At 38.2% G+C, this 24,773-nt stretch overlaps 1 protein-coding gene across 2 annotated transcripts in view; it reads left to right on the top strand.

Annotated features, from left to right (window-relative positions):
- The window catches only part of LOC131074932 (replication factor C subunit 2), a 118,194-nt gene that overhangs the window by 12,979 nt on the left and 80,442 nt on the right, over positions 1-24,773 (top strand). For both annotated transcript variants that reach the window (XM_058011672.2, XM_058011671.2), the window contains exon 3: positions 14,970-15,049. In XM_058011672.2, coding sequence (XP_057867655.1) covers positions 14,970-15,049 — 80 coding nt within the window. The remainder of the gene's footprint in view (positions 1-14,969; positions 15,050-24,773) is intronic.

Genomic DNA, 24,773 nt, shown 5'->3' with positions numbered 1-24,773 from the left:
AGAGTGAGAAAAAGGTTTTGGCTGACTGTTTGGCCAAAAATATGGAAGCTACCTAAAAAATTAAGGAGATCTATGACAAGAAATTCACTGATACTGAGGAGAGGCTTAGTAAGTGTGAGTCCACTCTTCGTAACATCATGGAGAGTAGCCATAGCATTCTCAAAGCGATTGTGGAGAATATGTCCACTATGGTAGCTAAATTGGAAAAGATTTATATGGAGAAGAATATTGTAGATTTGGACAAGGATAAAGTTGCTGGGCTTGATGATTCGGGTCCCCCTAGAAAACTCACAAGAGCAAGTATGAAGAAGAAATTCTTAGGTGTGCCTCAGGACATCATGGACCTGAAGGATGCTGCTAAAAAGATGCATCAGCTCGAGGTTGAAGCTGCTGAAACCCTAAAGAATTTGGGTTAAGTTCTTTGTTTGTGTTTCTGTTTCTTTGCTGGTGGTCTGCTGGCTTTTTGCTGTATGGTTGGATTGGGGTGTCTTTTTGTTGTATCTGCTGTGGGGTTTTTTTGGTTGGTCTGTTTTATGTTGGGCTTTCTATGATACATCTTTTGTAATCTTTTTGTAAAGGGTTTCGGGTCCCTTCAAAACCTGCTTTTACTGTAATCAAAAACACATACAATAGATGTATATCTAATTGCTAGGGTTAGACAAGATCACATTGCATTCAATTACTATCCATAATATTATTATACACGCATATTAGGTTTTGGAGGAAGAGACATGATAGGTCTGCTCGAAGCCATCTGTACCCTAAACCCAAGAGTGGATGTCTGTCAGAGCCCTCTTTGCTTGCTTAGCAACTTGTACCTGGTTTCCCCATCAATGTCTCATCTTCCTAAAGACAAATGCCATCTTGCAGAGTTGGGCGGAGGTCTTAAGGGGGTTCCTTGGCTCGCCTATGTAAGTGCCCTCTGGTCCTAGGAGTCATTATGGTTAACTCTAGGACGGCCTACTTACTTAGCCCTCTTATACCCCTTTTGCTTACACCCAAGGCCCTTCCTACAAGGTGGGTTTCAGACAATCGGGCATATCTTATAATCACATCATGCACTTAAGCATTATCTATTATGCATAAGTAACTTGTATATATGTACCACAATTGATTGTGAGGAGGAAAGTGCTGAGGAAGGCAGATCTGATATAATGTCTGTCTGTTGTATTATGCCTGATCTGATTGTACTTGATTGATTTGATCTGCAGATTCTATCTTCAAATCTGCTCAGAATATATTCAAGTTGGTGGTAATAATATATTTATGTCTTCTATAGCTTTTAAATTTATATCTGCTGTGATGGATATGTTCCCCTCTGCCGTTCCTCTTTCAATTCCTTTATACCATTCAAATGATGCAATTTCTCCAAGGAGGGACAACTTATCTCATGGGATGGGACTATTGGGAGGGGTTGGCCATCATATGAGTCGGCCACTCATAATAATTTGTTAATGATTTTTATTATTGAGTTGGCCCTCTTCATTAATTACTATCATTATCATTTTATCCTTAATAATAGTCAGCCTTATTACGTCTTACCACCTAAATTTACAATACTGCGATTTGTATTTAAGAGATGTTAACCCAAATCTGACAGGGTATGACAACAACGGTTTTCCCATGGGAAGAGACATGCCTTTCCAATCCATGAGAAGGTATACATAACAAGATCAGAAGCAGAAGGGTATCATTAGCAATTACGACAATAAAACAAGTAAATCATCGAACAGCAACAATAATCCTATCCATAAAATAGAAGGCAGCAATAAAGGAGGAGACAAATTCCAGTTCAAGGATTCAATCACGGCAGATGTCTGATTATCTCAAATACTATTATTACCAAAACTAAAACTCTGTGGTATGAATAAGATATCATCCAATCACTTAAGTACGATCAGATCAAAACACATTCAGTAAACCAATACAATTACCAAGGAAGATCGAAGCATTCAGCATAGAGCGCATAAGTCTAGGATTGGCTCATAGAAGTTGAACAACATATACACCAAAGGAATTTATATTCAGATCAGGCATAATACGAAAGACCGATATTATATCAGATCTGCCTTCCTCAACACTTTCCTTCGCACAATCAAATGTGATATATATATAGACACACACACATATGCATACATGTACCTATATATATATACACACAGACACACACACACACACACACACACACACACACACACACACACATATATATATATATATAAAATGTATATGTATGTGTATATATATATGTATTACATACATATACATAACACACACACACACACACACACATATTGGCTTATGCATAATAGAGAATAGTCAATTGTATGTTCATATGATAGAATATAAAATATGCTTGATTGTTTGAAACCCATCTTGTAGGAAGCGCCTGGGGTGTAAGAGTTGGGTTATAAGAGGGTTATGTAAGTAGGCCCCTCTAGAGTTTACCATATAACTGCCTCCTATGGATAAGAGGGCACTTACGTAGAAGAGCAAAGAAATTCCCTTATGACCTTTGCCTAACTCCGCAAGATGGCACTTGTCTTTAGTGGGATGAGACATTGATAGGGAAAGTAGGTACAAGCAACCCACTAAGTAAGCAAAGAGGGCTTTGGCAAACATCCACTCTCAAGCTTAGTGTAGAAATGGCTTCAAGCGGACCTATCATGTTTGCTCCTCCAAACCCTAATATGCCTGTATCATATTATTGATAGTAGAAGAATATGATGTGATCTTGTCTAACCATATATATATGTTGCTTATGATTGCAAAATTCAAATCCGAGATCACACTATTTAAAGAAATATTTACTTGGTAAGATGTAACCTAACCCTAATTTGTTGCAATTGTGATTCTAGGGCAAATTCTAAGACAAATTAGGAAGGGGGCATTACATTGCATTTCCCTAGTAGCCCAAATTAGACAATTTTTATTTACAATACTTGCCTGTGGCACTTATAGTGACTGGTCAACACATTGCAAAGTCTCATTTTCAATGCCAATGGCTGGAGGCAGAGGAATTTTATTAGACCATGAATTTGTATTTGACTGTTCTGTGAATGACTACGGTAGGTCTGAATTGATTGTAGATTTTGGCAATGATGTAACACACCTTTCATTTTGCGGATCACTTAGAACATCATAAACTTTTGATATATGTTTGAATTTTGCTTCCACTCTCTGTGAATTGCTAGTGTCATCTAGGTTGTGTGGCAAATTGGAGAATTACAAATTTTCAATTTGGTGTTCATTCTCCCTATAAAGTGGTGAAAATTAGGAATTACGGTTTTACTAAGTAAATCCACTAAATAGCCCAATTAACCAAATTACATTGAAAGAGGGTTGAACCCAATAGATCTAGGCTCAATCCTAATGAGGAAGAGGCTGAGATTTTGATTGGATTCAATTGTTTGGTAATGTTTAGCCTCTTTATAAGTTGAATTGTAATTTAATTGTGAAATTAGGGTAAAACCATGAATTATTGAAGTAAACTAATAGAAACAGTAAGCTACAGATGTCCCACTGAGCCACCAACTTGGATCTGGGTAAAAAGAGATGTGTAGAACCTGTTCTCAGAAGTTCGGCCTAATTTTACAAGACCAGGTAGCACAGATCAGCCTTGGACCTCCGAATTTTCCACTTTCAAAAGCTGAACTTGTTTGTCACTATCAACTCTACTAGATTTCCTGAGTACAACTCCACACCAGTTTCTTTGATGAAGTTTTGTTTGTCTTCACAAAAACTTTTAGGGTTTCATGTAGGATGTCTCCATAAAACATTGATCATGAATGCCATCTTCAATTCTTGAACTTGACTTCACTTATGCTCCAATGCTTGATGAATGACTGATTGGTTGCTCACTTAAATTTGCTAGAGTGTAATTCAGATCTTGATTTCGATTAGAATTTATTAGGTTTCAAATGAGAGAGGTAGACCTCCTTTTATACTTGACTGTCGAAAATCAAATTGAATTTTCGCAACAAGTTGACATGGGATCTAAATTCCCGCTCATTAATGATAACTGTTATGAGGGTTCAATTTGGGGCCCAATTAAGAGGACGAGGGTGTGGTACGCCCTGGGTCCTGATTTGGGACCAAAGTGCGGTACGCCCTGGTCCTGATTGGTGACCAGGGCGTGGTACACCTTGGTCTTGGAAATCAGACTACAGATTGGGGGTAGAATTGGGAAGTTGATGGAAATGCTAAATAGATGGTTGGTGTGAGCAAAATTAGCATTGCAATTAGGCCTTAGAAACCGGAATGCCAAAGTAAGGCCTAGGTGAGGACAAAATTGTAGGCAAGTACAATTTAGGACGCTACATTTAGCCCCCACTTTAGCAGGAGTATGAGACTAAGCATACTCATAGCAAAGTACAAAGTTGCATTGAAGAAACTTCTATCAAGATATATCAAAGAGACAAGACATAGTAAGCCCCTAGAGACTTTAGGATCTCACTACTCTAATATTGAGATAAAAGGGACAATATAAGAAAGGGAGAGAGAACACTTGACTATACTAGCCAAGTAAGATTTGCTTACTATGAGTCATGAAAAAGAAAAATACCAAATTACAAAGCAAAAGACTCAGTTTGCAGAGTAACTTGAGTATGAAAACATGCCACAGTATGTGCATAAAGTGTAACATTGAGTCTAATGTATGTCCCCCCCGTTAAAGCGATTGCACACGCCTTATCGGGAGCAATTGCTTCAAGGTAGCATGCATCCAAAAGACAAGCATGTTACTCCAATGAGATGCCCCCAAGAAATGACAAATCAAAGGATAATGGTCACAAACCATATATGAAAAAGCACATAAGGGATACTAACTCTGGGGTCAGTATGCTCTTATGATAAATAATGTATATCAAGAATATTTGTATTGAATTGACCTTATCCCCCAAAGGTTGTGGAACTACAAACACAATGGAAGAAGAGAACATGTGTCTTTTTGAGTCAACATGGAAGAGGCCAAAAGACATCTCAATGCTTTGCATTGTCCCCAAGTAGACAATGCAAGGGACAACATATAGAAGAATTGAGATACAAATAGAAGAATGTCGCAACAAATTCGACCTTTTTATTACCTTGCACCAATGGAGTAACAAGGGTCATCCAAAGAGAACCTAACATAACTCAAAAACCTAACAAGCAACACGTCACAGGGGAAGCACATTACAAACAAACAAACACACGAGAGAGGATCTATGACATGAATGAGGCTAATCAAGCAAATTATTCACACCCCAATCTTGCTGAACATCATTTAAGGAAGGTGGACAAGATGCAAGAGGAGTCACTTTGAGTATAGTAGATAGAGCTACTGCAAGTTCTAAACAAGGACCATGCTCTAATGATGAGTCTTTTTGTTTGTCACTAGGAGCTATGGTTAATGCTTTTGAAAAATGTGAAGATAAGTCATGATTAACATCAATTAGCTCATACATGTCATCAGAATCATTAGAATCAACATTGTGAGCATGAACAACATCATCTAGATTAATAAAAATAGGATCTCTAATGCCAAAAGAGCATGAACCATCATTTATCTTAAGCATTTTTAATCTTGGTGATTTAGGTTGAACTTCCTCCCTGGGGTTAGGTGAAGGCTGGACAAATGGAATCAAGTCAACATTTGATGTCTTTGAGGAGCAAATGGTTTGGAAAGCAACTTCACGAGCCTTAGCACGACATCTTCGTAGACGTTCTCTCGCACAACAATTCTTTTTAGTTTTAGCTAAGATTGTGAAGGTTGAGGATCAATGGACATAGGCTTCTTGTTTTCCTTTATAGGAGGAGGGACGAGAGAAGCTCAACTAGGTTGAGACATAGAAGATGCCAAGCGTTTTCTTTTGTAAGATGTAGGAGGCAGGATTGAGGCATATATACGAGGAATAGGAGTAGGAAGAATATCAATCCATTATGAGGAGGGATATCCATAGGTATAGGATCTCTAGGTTTTCTTAAGGACATGATCTTCTCATTTTTCCATTTCTAATAAGATAAGAAAAGGATGTCACTTCAAGGCTTATGAAGTTCAATTTGTTGAGGCCAAAAGTAATCAAGGGTGAAATTACCACCCTTCATTGTGGGTTGGTGAAGGCTATGATTAATTGTTATGATAGTGCTATTATGAGAGAATTTCAAACATTTATGGATTGTAAAAGGAATAGCTTTCATGGAAGATAGCCAAGGATGTTTTAACTTCACACGAAATTGATCTGATGTAGGAATGATAGCAAAAGTCACATCTAAGCACTTAGTACCAACCTCAATGGGGAGAGTAATAGAACCAATAGTAGGGCAAGAGAAACCATCATACACCTTAACCATAATATCAGATTTATCATATGTAACTTGATGCAATCTTAAAGTATAAAAATATTCTTCGGTAATCACATACACCATACGCACTGGATCAATGAGCATTCTTCGTGAGAGTTTTTCTTTGATCTTCACAGTGATTAGGTGCAACAATAGTCTCACTAGGATAAAAAGTAATGCATAGTTCTTTACGAGGTATAGGTTTATCCACAAGATTCACAACATTGTTAGATTCCATAACAAGGTCATTGGGAGAAAAGGCAAGAGGCTCAGACTCAACAACATTAGTAGAGTGAGAAGACAAAGGATTGGTGAAGATTCAGAGGTTTTGATTAGGAGGAGCTCTGCAATTGTTTCCCTTGTCATTCACACGAGCTATAGATATAGTATTATTATCAATGAAATCTTGAATCTTACTCCTCAATGTATAACATTTATCAATATCATGGCCAAGTTGACTGTGATATTGACAAAAGGCTTTGGGATCATGATAGGATGGCAATGGTTTACAAGTATCAATTGGCTTGATGGGAGGAAGTTTCAACACATTAGCATTTATCAACTTCAACATTATACTATGCAAAGATTAGAAAGAGGTGTTAATTCTTTTCTAAAGTATTTGGATAAAGGGGCCACACCTGATGTCGTGGCTGCCACTTGATTGTTGATGCTTTCATTTATCTTGATGTAACCTTTGTTCGGTTTAAACTTCATAAACGATTGTTGAGCACCCTCATTCTTGTCGATTGGAGCCATTGAAGGAGATGTTTCAAATTGACTCACTTGAAGCTAATAATTATGAGACACTGCACACAATTGCGTAAAGGAAGTAAATTCAGAAAATAGAAGCTTATCCCAATGTTTTTTTGTAAATTTGTAAATTAGCAATGAAAATTCTTTGAACATCATGATCAGGCATTTGATAAGCAATTTGAGAATTCAAAGTTTATATCTACCAATAAATTAGTCACTTTTTCTTTAACTCCTTGGTTACAATGAATCAAATCAGTCAAAGTAATTTTAGGACCAATATTATTGTGAAATTGTTGAATGAAAGCCTTAGCCAATTGTTGAAATGAAGTAATAGAATAAGGAGACAAAGAACAATACTATTGCAAAGCTTTATCCCTAAAGGTTGTAGTAAACAATCTAGCCATAAGTCTTTGGTCATGGGCAAAATCTCTACACAAAGTTTGACATGTCTTCACATGAGTCAACGGGTCACCTTTTCCATTATACAACTCCAATTGAGGGACTTCCATATGTTTAGGGGGAACCACATAGACAATATCATCGGATAATGGGCTCACTACATGAAATGTGGGCACATTAAACTTGGATTGAGTAATGGAAGCCAATTGTTGTTATAGAGATGTAATAGTTTGGGCTAGATTATTGATGGTTGTTTCAATGAATGGATTGAAATTAGACATGTTGGATTGTGATGGAGGAGTAACACTGTTATCTGTATGTGGAAGTTGAGAATAAGGAGGTGGAACACTATGGTATGTTGCTATGGGAGATTATAGGGATACAAATGGAAGACTCACGAAAGGAGGTATGTAAGAATATTGGTTAACAGGATTGCCCCCATGACTAACATGTGTAGGATTAACATTTTGTGTGGAAGTAGCTATGATAAAAGATGTAAATGTAGACATACTAGGCAAGGATGTAGGCATAGGATTGGAATGATTGATTTGACTAGTAGGTTGAGAGTAACCAAAGACTTCGGCACAACTTTTGATTGGCATGATATTAGTGTCAACAATATGAGCAAGGCCATGCAACAAATCAACACCAATTTTATCACTTTGCACCATTCTTTTAAATCCTTCAAGTAAAGGGATTGCCTCACTTTTCGGGTAATGTTGACTCATCCATTGTTGAAGATTTTCAAATTCATTGTCAATGTTCTCCAATTGGTCAATAGTAACCCTAGTTAGTGATTCATCCACATCATGAGAATTATGAGGAGAATGTGGATAAATGATGTCATTTGTTGGATTAGAGGAAGGACCAAGATTCTCATGGAATAAGTGATTTAATGGAGGTTCCATACCCTTAGCTGTTAATTGTTAAACCTTGGGAAGCCTTAATTCTACAACTTCTCACGGGAATATTGTATGTAGGACTAATGGTAACAAAACTCATGCACAAAAGAGGGAAATGTGAAAAAATTGAAAACTATGATTAAACAATGCAAATTGTTGTAACAATGATTGATTAACCAATTAATTGAGCAATTTAAATTGTGATTTTGAACAATAAATGCCTTTAGATCATAACATAACATGTCATTATAATCAGATCTGAAATTATACTTGCAAAATTATGCAACCCACAAGTTAATTTTAGAACAATAAATTAGGGCTTTTGTGAATTTTAAACTCTGAATTTATTAAACTTGATTGAAAATAAAGATTGAGTGCAAATGTGAATTTTAAAATGCATACAAAATCAGATCTGAGACAAGAAATCAGAATTAAGTATGAAGGATGTTGGGTTCACCAAAATGTAATGGTTGGAAAATTAGGAATTGGGGTTTTACTAAGTAAATCCACTAAATAGCCCAATCAATCAAATTACATTGAAAGAGGGTTGAATCCAATAGATCTAGGTTGAATCCTAATGAGGAATAGATTGAGATTCTGATTGGATTCAACTGGTTGGTAATGATTAGCCCCCTTTTTAAGTTGAAATGTAATGTAATTGTGAAATTAGGGTAAAACCATGAATTATTGAAGTAAATTGATAGAAACAGTAATCTAAACATGTCCCACTGACCCACAACTTGGATCTAGGCAAAAGGAGATGTGTAGAACCTGTTCTTAGAAGTTCAACTTTATTTTTTGGGATCAAGTACCACATATCCACTTTGGTCTTCCGAATTTTCCACCATCAAAAGCTGAATCTGTTTTTCACTATCGACTTTGTTGGATTTCTTGAGTATAGCTCCGCACCTATTTCATTAATGAAGTTTGGTTTGTCTTCACACAAAGCTTTTATGGTTTCATGTAGGATGTCTTCATAAAACATTGATCATGAATGCTATTGATGTGTTTTTATGCACTATGCAACACATAATAAAATACTAAGTATTCTATCCTCTCTTGAACAAAATCCTCCCAAGTGCTAAATTGTGTGATCAAATGTGATGACTCCAAGGTTCCGAATGTCAGGTCTTGATGTGATTTTGGATAGACTCAGTGTTATGATGTGATATTGTTGGAATCACAAGGTGGACTTACGTTGAATCTTGAATTCTTGAATATTGCCGGAATGTGGGAAACTAACTTGACTTGAAAAAATAGCAAAAGGATAAAGGTTTGAGAGAGCTAATCTAATCCTAGGAATGTAAGAGTGATGGACAATCTTTGGCGAAACTCAACTAGAATTTGCTTTTCCATGCAAAGCAACAACTCCACAAAGTTTAGTGCAATCTCCTAAGGTAAGCGTATGATGTTCAAATCACTACCACGGGCATAGACACTGTCAAGATGATGTATATCAATGAAGAAGTAGCAATTGAAGTTAAGCTTGGTTAAGATGGATCCAATTGACTATGCAAGACACTTTACAATTAGAAAGGTGTTATTAGTATGGATGTATGAATTTCACCATTGATTATGCACAAAGTTCTTCCATTCATTTGAACAACATGAAATTTAAATGAGAAGTAGAGACACTGCAAATTGCTGAATCAGCTTATGAAGTTAACCATATCTTCAATGAAATTAACATGCTTCTTACAACAATGTTTTGGCAACAATCTCCTTTCCTCTTACTCTACTCTAACTATCTACTATTGAACTTATTTCGGAACTGTTAACCATCCACTATTTTACCTTTACAAATGAAGAAGTGGAGCCTTATATAGTGCTCTCATTAGAATTGAGTGGCTCAGATTGATTCACAATCAATGGCCAAGATCGAAAGGTGAAAACCTTAATTAGGGTTTGTTTCACCCATCACAAAGCATTTAATGCTTGACCAATGATAAATTTACATTTTATAGGACACATGTCCTTCATTGAATTATTCACCAATAGATGGTGAGGGTAGGTGCATCGGACTTTGTGCACACATGTGGTAGTTATCTACCTCATCAGATGAGTCAGGCGCATTGAACCTGGACGCCTCAACTTAGAATGATGTGATTGGATAAGTGATGATTGGGCACCACCTTAGCTAGCTCATTGCATCTCATCACAAATTGTAAATGAATGAGGCATATCCCTTGATACTCAACATTATCCAAACGTTTATAGTGAAGAATGGGATGATGGTGGGAGATACTCCCAAATTGTATCATCTTCCTGACTTGATCACCTTTGCCTTGGAGCTTCATCTTGGATTACTCTTTGCTATACTGGCAATGATTCTTGGATTTCCGTAGGAAAGTCAAGATTGTGAAAGTTTTCTTCCTTCAGCACGTGCACTCTCATGCTTGCTCTTGTGAATCTTGTGCTTCATTGATCTCTTCCATGTGGTGAAGACCCTTCCTTCATGAAGCAAGTTGGCATTCTCATGTTGCATAGACCTCCTTAGCTTGAAGTGAAGTATATGTGTTGACTTCCTTTGATGCTACACCCTGCACTTGCTTTATAGTGTCCTTCTTTGTGATGGAAGTCATCCTATCCGCCACCTTGTATGAGCTTCAGACTTAGATTGTTGCAATGTCTTGGACCCTCCTTCATATGCTGAAGTCTCGAATGGCGTGATCTTGATGTTGTAGGTGAGCTGATGAGCCTTCATATTTCTTTTTCTAATGCTGTGCCAGCTTCAACCTGAAAAGAGCATGGATACAAGTCAAGAACAATACAGATAAAATACTTCTGACTGTCTTAAATCTAGCCTTCAAACCATTACTTAGATCAAGAAATGTCTTATTTTATTGGGGAAATGATATTTTTAGTTCTGATCCACATCTGATTTTGCTGCTTTCATGTCTGATTTGATAGGTTTCAGGTCTGAGATATGCCTGATTTGAATTGGTTTTAGGTCTGAGACCTGCCTACTACTCATGGATTTGGGAAGTAACCTCCCAAGAAGTTCGGGCTTTTCAACACCCATTGACAATTAGCATGAGCAGGTCGGACTTTTCAGGTGGCAAAGGAAGTTTGTGGATTTCATTGGGCAAAGGAAGTGACCTCTTCCTTCCTTTCATCCTTTTCATCCTTTTCATCATTTGATCACTTGCATGATATGCTTGATCTACAAAATCATTCACCTCCCAACAGTATATGAAAGATCATTTAAGTGTTCACTGGAAGTCTCCAAAGAAGTTCGGGGTTTTCATTAGGCAAAGGAAGTGCTCATGAGGTAGGTCGGGGATTTAGGAGGGCAAAGGAAATGCTCATGACGTAGGTCGGGGATTTAGGAGGGCAAAGAAAGTTCATGAGAGCTGTCGGACTCTCAAGGGGGCAATGACAATGACCCTAAGCCTGATCAGGCTTTCAAGGGGTCAAAGGAAGTGACATCAAATGTTCAATATCATTCCTTCAATTGCCATGTATTAAGCCAATTTATGATTGTTTAGGCCTTAACCAATCTTCCTTTTAAGCATTCCATTCTCCTTTGACAATTTTTCATAATCAAACTCAGCACTTCATCTCTGATTTTGCAGGCCAATGATGATGATCAAATGGAATGATCATCATGAAATAGTTTATTTCCTAAGCCTTGAGAACTAATATACCTCAATTCATCCTAAAGAGACAAACATAACTCGATCCCTTCTTGGCAACCTAGGGCATCACACCTCCTACAAATGAAAGGTTAATAACTAAAGACGCTACAACTAACCTGGAAAGCAGAAAAAATGGGGATCCCCATTTGCAACGGGCGATGTGTGAAAATGTCACAACAAATACCATCTTCAATGCTTGAACTTGACTTCACTTTTGCTCCAATGCTCGATGAATGATTGATTGCTTTCTCACTTGAATTTGCTAGATTGTAATTGAGATCATGATTTCAATTAGAATTGATTAGGTTTCAAATGAGTGGGGTAGACCTTCTTTTATACTTGATCGTTGAAAATCAAATTGAATTTCTACAATAGGCCGACATGAGATCCAAATTCCCATTCATTAATGATGACTGTTATGAGGGTTCAATTTGGGGCCCAATTAAGAGGCCCAAGGCATGGTATGCCTTGGTCCTTATTTGGGACCAGGGTGTGGTACGCCTTGGTCTTGGAAATTAGGACTCCAAACTGGGGGTAGAACTGGGAAGTTGATGAAAATGCAAAATAGATGGGTGGTGTGAGTAGAATTAATATCGCAATCAGGCCTTGGAAACTGGAATGCCAAAGTGAGGCCTAGGTGAGGACAAAATTTTAGGCGAGTACAATTTAGGATGCTACACTCACCACTTTCAAAGTACTCTTGCTCCTTGCCTTCCCATTTGTCATGGTACTTCATGTGATCCAACAACGACTTCTAGGATCAAAATTCCTTTCCATAGACCATTGTAGCTTTGGGACATCCGTAGTAAAGTAGCCGCCTTGGAATCGAACATATGATTGCTCAGAAAAGAGTAATCTCACTTTGCAAACTGCCAGTTAGGCCGAGGGTGTCTTCTCTGTTCATACCCATTAGATTTCCCTTCTTCCTTCCATACGTGGCGCGTTTGAACCTCCATAATCGTTCTAGATCTCTTCCTCTCATTGCTCTTTGTTGCTGCAGTCATAGCCACAAGCCCATGAATTCTCACATGTCTGCCAAAAATCTATCCGTCTTGGTAAATTGCGAGAGAGTTCTGGCTGCCTGCCACCATGGTGATCACACGTTGCCTTGCCTCTTCAACTTCATCTTGATCTCAAGGGTTTCTCCGTCTTATCCTTCTTTAACTAGTAATTTATTTAAACCCTCTAATTTCTTTCTCTTCGTCAACTGCAACGACTATGCTTGCATCACTCTTTGGTGTCACGAGTTCATGGTTGCTCTAGCCATTTATACATGCCACAACTGCATCAAGAGTTGAGAAAGCAACAAACCCAACATCCTCCTCATTTTCCCTGCCAACCGTCGCATCCTTGTCCGCATTCTCTTCATTTTGCAGTGGTGAAGCTTCCTTGTCACCTCTCCACCGGTCCCATCGAGCACTAGTTTTCTCACTTTCTTCATCCCGCCAATGTACACGGCACATTGTTTCAGCTTCCATATAGGTGGATTGCCAGATATCTTTCCTGTCATTTAATTATTTCTCCAAGGAATCTTGATTCTTAGCCTCTACCAAAACATGCAAATCCTCATTCTTCAAAGGATCAGGTTTCAGGTCTTGCTTCTGCTGCAGATACTCCATATTACAGCCAGAAGTTATTGGGCTTTTATCAAATTCCATCATGCCAAGAAATTATTCAATGACCGAATCAGCTTCATCTTCTAATTGATCCAACAACCTCTTCCGACCAGCCAAAATCTCATTCAAAGGCGAATCTGAAGTAGGATGAACAACTCCGACTTCAGTGTGACTCTCTACTATATACAAACACCCAGCTCCAGGATCCAGCATCCAAACATCTTCCATCTCTGCTCAATTTCTTCACAACTTATCCTGGACTCTAACCAAGCTTTGATACCAATGGTTAAATAATTAGAAGCAGATCAAAGAATTCTAAATAGAATCAAAGATTTAGAAACAATAAACAAGACACAAAACACCAGATTTATAATGGTGCACCAATTGGCTGCATCCACTTTCAAGCAGGGGAAAACTCTTATTAATCACTGTTTCTGATGTTTAATTACAACATCATATATAGATGCATTATCTACTTGAACTGGAAAGTCACTCAAGAAGAAATGAAGAGACAGCTGGGAGAGGAAAAGAACAAAGAAGCTGAATGGTCTAACCGTTGGACTTCACACCCAATAATATATTCATTTAGTCAATTTTTTTGACTTATGTAAATTATGTGTTAACAATTATTTTGCTTACAAATTGGGTTTCAATATCTGTCAAAAAATAGCTACTTGCCATTCTCAAAGCTATGCATATCAAGCTAATCCAATACAACTTATTCCTGACTCCTTCATCTGTTGGATTTTTTTGCCACGGTTTAATCAATATGGACAGGATAAATATATAATTAAACCTGCACAATTTTGAAGTCACCTTACCTATGCGGAAATTCATCTAGTAACCGGCACATTCTTTAGGAGGTCACAAAAAGTACAGAATTATATAAATTTCAGTCAAATTAATATGTTCCATATCTACAATAGAATATGGTAATCCTTCTTGCTTAGGTAGGAAGGGAAAGTTCTACAATGCCCATTTTTGATATAAAACTGGTTTTCTCTCCCAGTGTAAGATGTTTATTTCCCCAAAATTATGTGTAGCAAAATGCTTAAGTGGTTTGTTTGAGAACTTAAAACAGAGCATGAATGAGTCATCTTAACCTAAGAGGAAAATTGGTCCTGATTTCTATGCTTTGGAATGATTCTTAAAGTTTCTTTCCAGTCTATTGTCTGGAATGATTCAGAAAGTTTCTTATAAGTCAGTCACATAACCTTTCTTGTTGTGAGTATGATTTTGTATGATTTTATTTGCATGATTAAATCTTACAACATTCTATATGTAGCAGGTGTAATGTAACTGAGTTATTACTCTTGCTATTTTTTATTTTAAAATTGCAGTTACCTCATTTGCTCTTCTATGGTCCACCGGGTACTGGGAAGACAACAACAGCTCTTGCAATTGCACATCAGCTTTTTGGGTAAGAGTCCTCTTGGTTGTCATGAAAAGTAAGTGCATATAGATTTTTTAAGCACAGAAATGGACATCTGGAACCTAGATATATAGAAACCTATGGAAAATTGCAATGATACTCTCAATGTATTTCCCTTACAAACCAATTGTAGTTTTAATACTCAATTCACACGAACAAGTGCTTTCAATAAAGAAGATTGTTTTTTCATTTATGATCTGTTCCGGTGCACACTATTGTATATCACACATCTGTCACCATTGATATTCATATGTGGGCATGTTAGCATTCTATATCAATTTGTGAGAGTTTCTTATTTGCCTTTGGGAATAAGAGTTTTCAATTTTCTTTAAGGAAATGCCTCTTACGTTACATCAAAAGCATTATGGTTTTATGAGCTAAACATCAGAATGACCTGGAAAGTCTCTCCCTATGGAAATAAGAAATGACAACTTCTGAGCCTTAGTCTAAGGGAAAATTTGGCTTTTGCATGCATAGCTATATTCCCTCTAAAGGACTCTGATTTTCATTAGTGAGGAGGTTTATCTTCTTGGATGTTTCGCTGCTTTTTGTCTTTTGAAGAAATCTGTAGTTGACATATCAAATTTTGTGTACACTGGAGAAGACTCAATTATACATTTTACTATTTTAGCAGTTGATGATAAATTTCATTGCAATTTGCATGATTGGATTTCCATTTCTCACCAAATATTGCTTGAGTTGATCAAATCTGATTGCTAGTAAAATTGTAAGATGATTTTAATATTAAGAACATAAATTCTTCACAATCCATGGTAAGTAGAAGGCTTTTGGATAACAATTTATAGAAGAGCGTGTATCAAAAATTTGTGATATTCACAGTAAGCTAAGATTTCAGGGGATTTATATTATGGTATACAATGACTGCAAGAGGGCTGACATATTAAAATTTGAAGCATTAATTTAAAGTCACAATAATTTTGACTTATGCCATGTAAATGGAATACTATGAAATCCATAGAAAACTGTTGATGTGTTTTTTATGCACAATCAAACACAGAATAAAATACCAAGGTATCTTATCCTCTCTTGAATAAAGTCTCTCAAATGCTATGCTTCACGATCAAATGAGGCAAGTCCAAGGTTTCTATTGCCAGGTCTTGACTCATGGATAAGCTCAATTGGTTGATGTGATTGTTGGGAATCCAAGGGGACTTACATTGAATACTTGAATGCTTGAATGTTTGGATGTTGCTGGAACTTAGATTCTAAATACTTGGAAATAAAATGGCGAAAGACATAAGGTTTGAGGAGTCTATTCCAATCCTAAGAATGTAGGAACGATGGACAATCTTTGGTAAAACTCGACTAGGCCTTGCTTTGAAATGCAAAACAACAACTCCACAAAGCTTAGTGTGATCTTCTAAGGAGAGAAAAATGATATTTAAATCACTATTAACAACAAGGATACCATCAAGGCAATGCATATCAAAATGTGAATAGCAATTGCTAGTTGACCACACAAGGCAAACTTACAATCAACAAATTGCTAGTGGTATGGATATATGAATTTCACCATTGATCCTACACATAGTTCTTTCATTCATCTAAACAACATTAAAATGAATTGAGAAGTAGAGACCATGCAACTTGTTGAAATGACACATTAATTCACCATAGCTTCAATGAAATCATATGCTTTTTACAACAAGGTCTTGGCAACAATCTTTGCCTTCTCCTAATCTAATTTCTGTTCTAATTGCTAACTATTGATTACTATCTATGAGCTATTATCTATTACTCTACTCTGGTTCTACTGTTGACCTGCTATTCTTAACCCTTTACAAATGAGAAAACTGAGCCTTGTATAGATAGCTTTTTACAATGAATGGCTCAGATTGATTCATAATCAATGGTTGAGATTACATGATAGAAAACCCTAATTAGGTTTTGTTACATCAAATTCCATCTGACCAATGAGAAATTACATTTAGTTTCAATATTGAATGTGAACCAATGAAATATGAGGGTAGGTAGCTCAAAGTTTGTGTCTCCAAAAGATGAATCAGGTGCTTTGCATCTGGACATGCTAATGTGGAACCTCTTGATTGGTGAAATGATGACAAGGATGCCACCGCAGTTTGCACTTGTAGACTTGATAGATCGATACAAAGTGTTTGAACAATATCTCTTGATACTCAACATTATTCAGTTTGCTCAATGTAAGGATGATGGGCACCATTATAGTTAAGCAATTTTGATTAACTCTTCTGAAACTATCTGCTTCTTTGATCATGTTTGATGTAACTGTATGATGATCCTAGTTGATCTTCTCTTATTCATGATACACTTGATGAATGATACACCCGGTTGGATTTAGCTCAATGTACTGACTTTGATTCTTGGATTCCCGAAGGGAATTCAAGATTGTAAAACATTTCTTCACCAAATAAGCTGTCTCCTTCATGCTCTTGACTTTGATCTCTGCTTTGCATGACTCGAGCTTGATCTTGATGTTCACTTGCCCTTGATTCCTTACTTAATCACCTACAAAGCAAACAAAAGGGTGTTAAATACATACTAATTTCACTTACCTTCCACTTTTATATGCCTGATTTTGTTCTTGCTATAAGTCTGATACAATGTGAATTCTCACACAATTCTTCCTCCATTTGCCTTCAAAATAAATAAAAGTTGCCTTCAATCTTAATCTTAAAACCTTCTTTTAATCAAAATCGCCCTCTTTAAGGGTATTTTGATCAAATGCAATTATCAAAATAGTTGTCAAATCGCTGTTGTGTCTCAGATTAAATTTGGAAATTGCTTGATGAATGATGTTTTGAAATGAAATGAATCATTTCCCTTATATAGATGTTCAAGGCTAAGAGTTGTGCCCTTTCATTTCATCTCCCTTGGCCGACTTATTTTGATCAGATAAAATGTTTCATCTCCTCTTTTTGGGCGCCAATCATTACACTAGCCGACTTGTCTTTTGAACTTGCTTTTGTTGGTCGGGGATCTCATGCTTGTTTGTATTGGTGGCCAAATATGATTCGTTTGCACTAAGCTAACCTTGGCGGAAATTTGAGGTTTGTTTGTACTAGACAATCTTGGTGGAGATTTGGACTTCGTTTGCACTTAGAAACTTGGGTGGCTTTTTTGCTTTCATTTGTAGCTAATCAACTTGAGCGGCATTTTTACCTTCATTTGTAGTTAATCACTTGAGCGGCATTTTTGCCTTCATTTGTATTAGCTTATCCCTTTGATCAAGCGATGATTCTCCTTCTTCACCAAGACAGATCGGCATTTCTGTGTTCATTTGCACAAAGTCATTTGGTGATTAGTATTTTATCCTTGTATGATCAAAAACCTTCATTGCTGAATCGGTCACCAGGGCTTCATTTGTAGGAGATGATTGAATTGATCAACTTTGATCACTTGGTTGCTTTTTAGATGAATCGGCATTCAAGGCTTCGTTTGTATTAGAGGATTTGATCAATCAAATTTTGCTTGCCTCTCCTTACCAAAATAAACCAGTCTTTGAAGCCTTGTTTGCACAAAACAAAATTTGACAAACACATTGCTTATCTCCTCTTACATCAATTCTTTCATTGCCAATCGGTATTTTTGCTCTTATTTGCACAAACAAGTGAACTTGATCAGATTTTGATCACTTTCTCAATCCTAGAAAAATCGGCCTTGATTATCTCATTTGTTTTGTTCTGATCTTTGATCTTGATTGCTGGGTTTGTCTCTCAATTTGCACTGAATTAGACTGTTTGTTGTTTGAAATGAATGACTTATCCTCCCCTTCCTAGCTTTCCATCCTTCTATCAAACCTGAAAAGCAAAAAAAATATTTTGCATCAAAACATTAGGAATGAAAACAATTTTCTGCAAAAATCAAGCTTCCTACGACCCATTCAAATCTGGACATGGATTTCTAAGGCTGGACATGATGATACCGATCAAATTATAGACAGGATATATCTGAAAAATTTGCCAAAATCAGGTCTGATCTTAAAATCAGAATCAGGTCTGCTTAAATTGTTGATACTTTACATCAACTCAAAACTTGGAAATTCTCAGTAATGTCTGATCTTGCCCAAACTTGCTGTTGGTGTTGCTACATGTCTGATAATGTAATGGAATTCCTTCAAAATCTGCCCCTTTTGCCTTCAAAAGACTGGATAATAATGTCTTTAAGTTAAACCTTAGACCTTTCAAATCAAAACAGCAGCTTGATGAAGTGTTTGATCGATGGGATGATCAAAATCCTATTGCCAAAATCGCTGATCTTTATCACTAAAACCGCTTCCTTAATGTCTGATCAGAATTGCTTATTGAATGATGTTAAAATTACACTTTCTTTATATGGGCGTTGGATGTTAAGGGTCACCTTTTTTTACTCTATCCTCATGAAAGTGACATGTCTTTACTCAAAGGCCAGCTCCCTATCTTTCTTGGTGCCATACCTTGCATTGTCTCATTGTGGCACGTGCTGGGGATATTAGGGGTCAAAGCGAATGGTGAGGTGGTTATTTAAAAAAAATAAAAAGTTCCTTAAAAACTTTTCCCTCACCTTAGAGTTTGGTGAGGCCCAAGCAAGGACATGGTAGAGAGGGAGAGGAAATGTAGTAAAGAAAGGCCACGGGGGAAAGGGAAGTAGAGGATGCTGGGGAAAGGGAGACATAAGGGATATGGATGTGGGGGATGTAGGAAGGGTAGGACATACCGTGGGGTAAGGTAGATTTAGGATGTGGGAGGTACCAAGGGTAGTGTAAGGGTAAGGGGTGTAGGCTAGGATGGGATGAGAGTTAGGCAAAGGGAAGGAAGGTGGGTTGGGATAGGATAGGTTAAGGTATGTGAGATATAGGTTAGAAAATGTAGGGAATGGAGGGTATGAGAGGTAGAAGGAAGGTAGGCTGAATGGAAGGGGGGAGGTTAGGAAATGGAAGGTGATGGGAGTGGAAGGTAGGAAATATAAGGTGTAGGTGAGGAGATGGAGGTGGAAAGGTAGATGGAGGATAGGAACATATGGTAAATGAAAGTTGGGAGGTATAAGGGGTGGAATAAAAGTAGGTGATGGGGTGAGATGGAAGGAATGGTGTAGGGATGAAATATTAGGAAGGTGAGGTGGAGAGGGATGAATGATGAAGGTATGAGGGATATGGAAGAAAAGATGGAAGGAAGGGAGAAGGCAGATGGATGTTAGGTGGTGATGATAGATTGGAAGCTTTGGAAGGCCAAGGAAGTGTTGTACTTCACTTCATCCTAAAGAGAGAGACTTGATCAGGTCTTGGGCAACTACAAATAAAGGGCTAATAGAAAAGACTCAACAACTACCAGCGGCTAAGCTAAGACAACTAATCTAGAAAGCGAAAAAAGCGGGGGGTCCCCATTGAAAAATAAATTGAATGAATGATTCAATAATCGGATGATTACATTGAACGATATACACACGTATATATAGAGGTTACAAGACGATGTTCTATAATTAGAACATAACGTTAAAGTAAAAGATTAAAGAGCTAAAAGCTAAATTAAGCTTAAAAGCTAATTAATTAAAAAGAAAAAGCTAAATGCTAAATAAAGCTTAAAAGCTAATTAACTAAAAAGCTAAATGACCATTAAACAAGGAACTAAATATAGGTGACTAAAATATAATTAAATATTATAATACCCTCCCTTAATGGTCATGCTATCTATCACACCAAGTTGCCCTCTAAATTTGAGAAACTTTGCCGGGCTCAAGGACTTGGTGAGGATATCTGCAGTTTGATCTTCTGTAGGAATGTACTACAGTATCACTGATCCATCTTCAACATGCTGGCGGATGAAATGACAATGAAGCTCCACATGCTTTGTCCGCTCATGGAAGACTGGATTTTTGGCTAATTTTAGAACCCCTTGATTATCACAAAACAAGGGAGTAGGTCTTGGTTGAGACATTTGCATGTCTGCAAGCATCCTACGTAGCCAAATTGCTTCACATGCTGCCTTAACAGTTCCCCGATACTCTGCTTCGGTCGAGGAAAGAGCTATTGCCTGTTGCTTCTTGCTGGTCCATGTGATTGCACCTGTACCCAAGCTGAAAACATACCCAGAAGTTGACTTTCTGTCATCAACACAACCTGCCCAATCTGAGTCTGCAAAACCAACCAGCCTAGGATCTTTGCTTCTACTATACAAAATGCCAAAATCAAGAGTGCCCTTCACATATCTAAGCACACGCTTCGCTGCAACCCAATGTTCAACTTTTGGAGCTGACATGAAGCGAGAAATATAGCTCACAGCATAACTGATGTCAGGTCTAGTGGCGGTGAGATAGATGAGGCTGCCCACAAGTTGCCTGAATGAAGACTCATCCACTACAGGTGAATCTGATTTGGCTGATAATTTGAGCCCTATCTCCATAGGTGTAGATGCAAGTTTACAATCTTGCATTCGAAACTTATCTAGTAGGCTCTTGGCATACTTTGACTGAGAAATGAATATGTGGCTATCAGTCTGCCAAACCTCTACACCGAGACAATAATGGAGAAGTCCCAAATCTGTCATATCAAAACGTTGACACAAATTCTGTTTGACCTGCATGATCAGATGTGCTGCATTGCCAGTAATGATGAGATCATCAACATAGACTACTAGAAATAGAATATCATCACTAGTATGTTTGACATACAAATTGGGATCTGAAGGACTCCTCTGAAAGCCTTGATCAATCAAGTACTTATCAATTTTGATGTACCATGCACGAGGAGCCTGTTTGAGGCCATAGAGTGCTTTGACTAGTCTACATACCTGGTGTTCCTTACTGGCAACCTTGAAACCTGGAGGCTGCATCATGTAAACTTCTTCCTGCAAATCACCATTGAGAAAGGCACTCTTGACGTCCATTTGATGGACTTTCCATCCAAATTGAGCTGAGAGAGCGAGGACAAGCCTAATGGTACTCATCTTGGCTATGGGAGCAAATGTCTCTTCATAGTCGATGCCCTCCTTCTGTGAAAACCCTTTTGCCACCAATCGAGCCTTGTACTTATCAAGACTTCCATCAGCTTTATACTTGACTTTAAACACCCATTTGCAGCCAATGGGCTTCTTTCATGGAGGAAGATTAGACAATACCCAAGTGTTGTTTTTTAGAAGACTATGTTGCTCCGTTGCCATAGCCTTTTCCCATTCAGGTACACCTTTAGCCTCTGTATATGTTTGAGGCTCATAAATACTGTGAATGTTGGCCATAAGAGCAAAATTAACTGTGTGTTGTTGGCTCTTACCTCTAACGGATCTACCCTCAATGAGCTCATCACCATGAAGATCACCAATGGTCTTGGCCCACCACTTACGCCGGAGAGTAGAAGTACCAACATCTGCTGCAGGATGAAGAGTGCTTGGAATATCTGGAGCAAGCTCCTCTAGATGTGGATCGAGAAGATCTTGAGGAAAGTCAGGGGGTGCAATGTCATGCCTGGGAGACCCCACAACTTTAGAGTCAACTAAATCCCTCCCATCAAGTGGAGCTAAGGGAAGACGAACACCCATACTTACAGCCTTTGGAGGGTGATCCTCAGTGCTCAAATCAGGAGAGGAAGGCTGAAAAGGCCCTCTTTCTTCATCAAATACTACATCTCGACTGAATATGAGGTGATTAGTGTCTATATCAACCAACCGATATGCCTTGTGGTTGTCACTGTAGCCGATGAACATCAATTTCTGACTCTTTGGATCTAGTTTGGTGCGCGTGGCATCTGGAATCCAAACATAAGCTGTAGAGCCAAAAACTTTCAAATGACTGATTTTGGGCTTCCTGCTAGACCAAGCTTCCTCTGGAGTCATCTTCTTAACAACCTTTGTGGGAGACCGGTTCAGAAGGTAGACTGCAGTGAAGACCGCTTCCGCCCAAAAATGTTTTGGAACATTTCTATGCTCCAACATAGACCGAGCCATCTCAGTGACTGTACGGTTCTTGCGCTCAACAACACCGTTCTGCTGTGGGATGTAAGGTGTGGTAAGCTGATGCTTAATGCCATGTGATGCACAAAAGTTGGTGAACTCTGTAGAACAAAATTCCCCTCCATTGTCGGACCGAAGAGTGACTATCTGATAGCTAGACTCTTTTTCCACTAAGGCCTTAAACGTTTGAAATATGGTGAACACCTCTGATTTCTGCTTAAGAAAATAAACCCACATGCGTTTGCTGAAATCATCAACAAATAATAGAAAATACCTGCATCCAGTGACTGATGGAGTGTTCATGGGACCACAGATGTCTGCATGAACGAGTTGCAAGACCTTGGATGCTCTCCAAGCGTCTCCATCTGAAAACGGAGTCCTATGCTGCTTTCCAGCTTGACACGCTCCGCAAACTCCATGATTCTGAGTTTGAATCTCAGGTAATCCTACGACTAGATCCTCTCGAACCAACTGAGAGAGATAGTGGACATTGAGATGCCCATATCGCTGATGCCAAAGAGTGCTGATGGAAGTACTCCTAGCTGCCATGGCGAGCTCCTGAGAACCAGTAGAATCAACAAGTCTATAAAGACCATGATCCTCAATACCAACTGCAACTGTAGTGCGAGTCTCCCTGTCAACAATGCTGCACTTGTGCAACCCGAAGACGACATCCAGCTGTGGTGAATGCTGCATAATCTGACTGACTGACATTAGATTGAGCTTCATACCAGGTACAAAGTATACATTGAGGAATATTAAATCCCTCCCACTAGATGAAATCTGAACGTTGCCCTTGCCGACAACAGTATACTCTTCACCTCCACCAAAGATCACTGAATCAGTGAAAGGCATGTACTCTATAAACCAATCTCGACGATGTGTGAAATGTCGAGAGGCTCTAGAGTCAATGTACCAGGCTGATGATTGAACATCATCAGAGGAGGTTTGGGCCATGAACGCATAGAAGGCAGATTCCTTCTGATCAGGATGTGTGGCAGAATTGGCTTTCTGCTTGGACCCTCCCTGCTTGGATTGCTGGGATGCTATCAGTTTCCGACAATCTTTCACCAAATGGCCATATATATGACAGTAGGAACACTGTAAGCTCTTCTTTTTGGAAGACTACTGAGGTTGACCTTGACCTTGTCCTTTCTGCTGGAAGGACGAAGCTTTACCCTTGTACTTATGCGAAGCTGAGGCTGTGAAAGCCTGTTCAGTGGATGAACTAGCACTGCTTCCAAACTGCTGCTTCCATCGATCCTGTTGTAGCAGCTTGTTGCAAAGGTTAGGAAACTTCAAATCAACACTAGTAGAGGAGATATTGAGTGTATCAATAAAATGCTTGTAGGATCTAGGAAGGCTTTTCAGCGTGATCACTACCATATCCTCTTCCACCATGGTTCGCCCTATAGCTTCTAACTGATCATGGATGTCCTTGATCTTCGTAAGATGTGCCTGGATAGATGACTTCTCATCCATCATGATAGAAAACAACATATTCTTCAGAAAGAAAGCTCGGCTCTTGTCGAACGTTTCATGAAGATCCTTCAAAAGATCCCAAATCTCTTTTGCTGTTTTACCTGAAGGCAACTGTGGGAGTTGATTATCTGTGACAGAGAGTTTGATAAGCATGACAGCTTCTCGATTCTTCACATCATGTTTGTCTTGATCATCACCTGCTGTTGTAGGATGAGATTCCTTGCCCAAAACAAGCTGATCAAGGCAACGATACTCAAAGATGGTAAGCATACGTTGTTGCCAAGTGTTGTAGTTGCGGCCGTTGAACTTCTGAT

Source organism: Cryptomeria japonica, chromosome 5 (assembly GCF_030272615.1).
Source record: "Cryptomeria japonica chromosome 5, Sugi_1.0, whole genome shotgun sequence".
NCBI lineage: Eukaryota > Viridiplantae > Streptophyta > Pinopsida > Cupressales > Cupressaceae > Cryptomeria > Cryptomeria japonica.
This window is presented reverse-complemented; position numbering and strand designations above follow the sequence as displayed.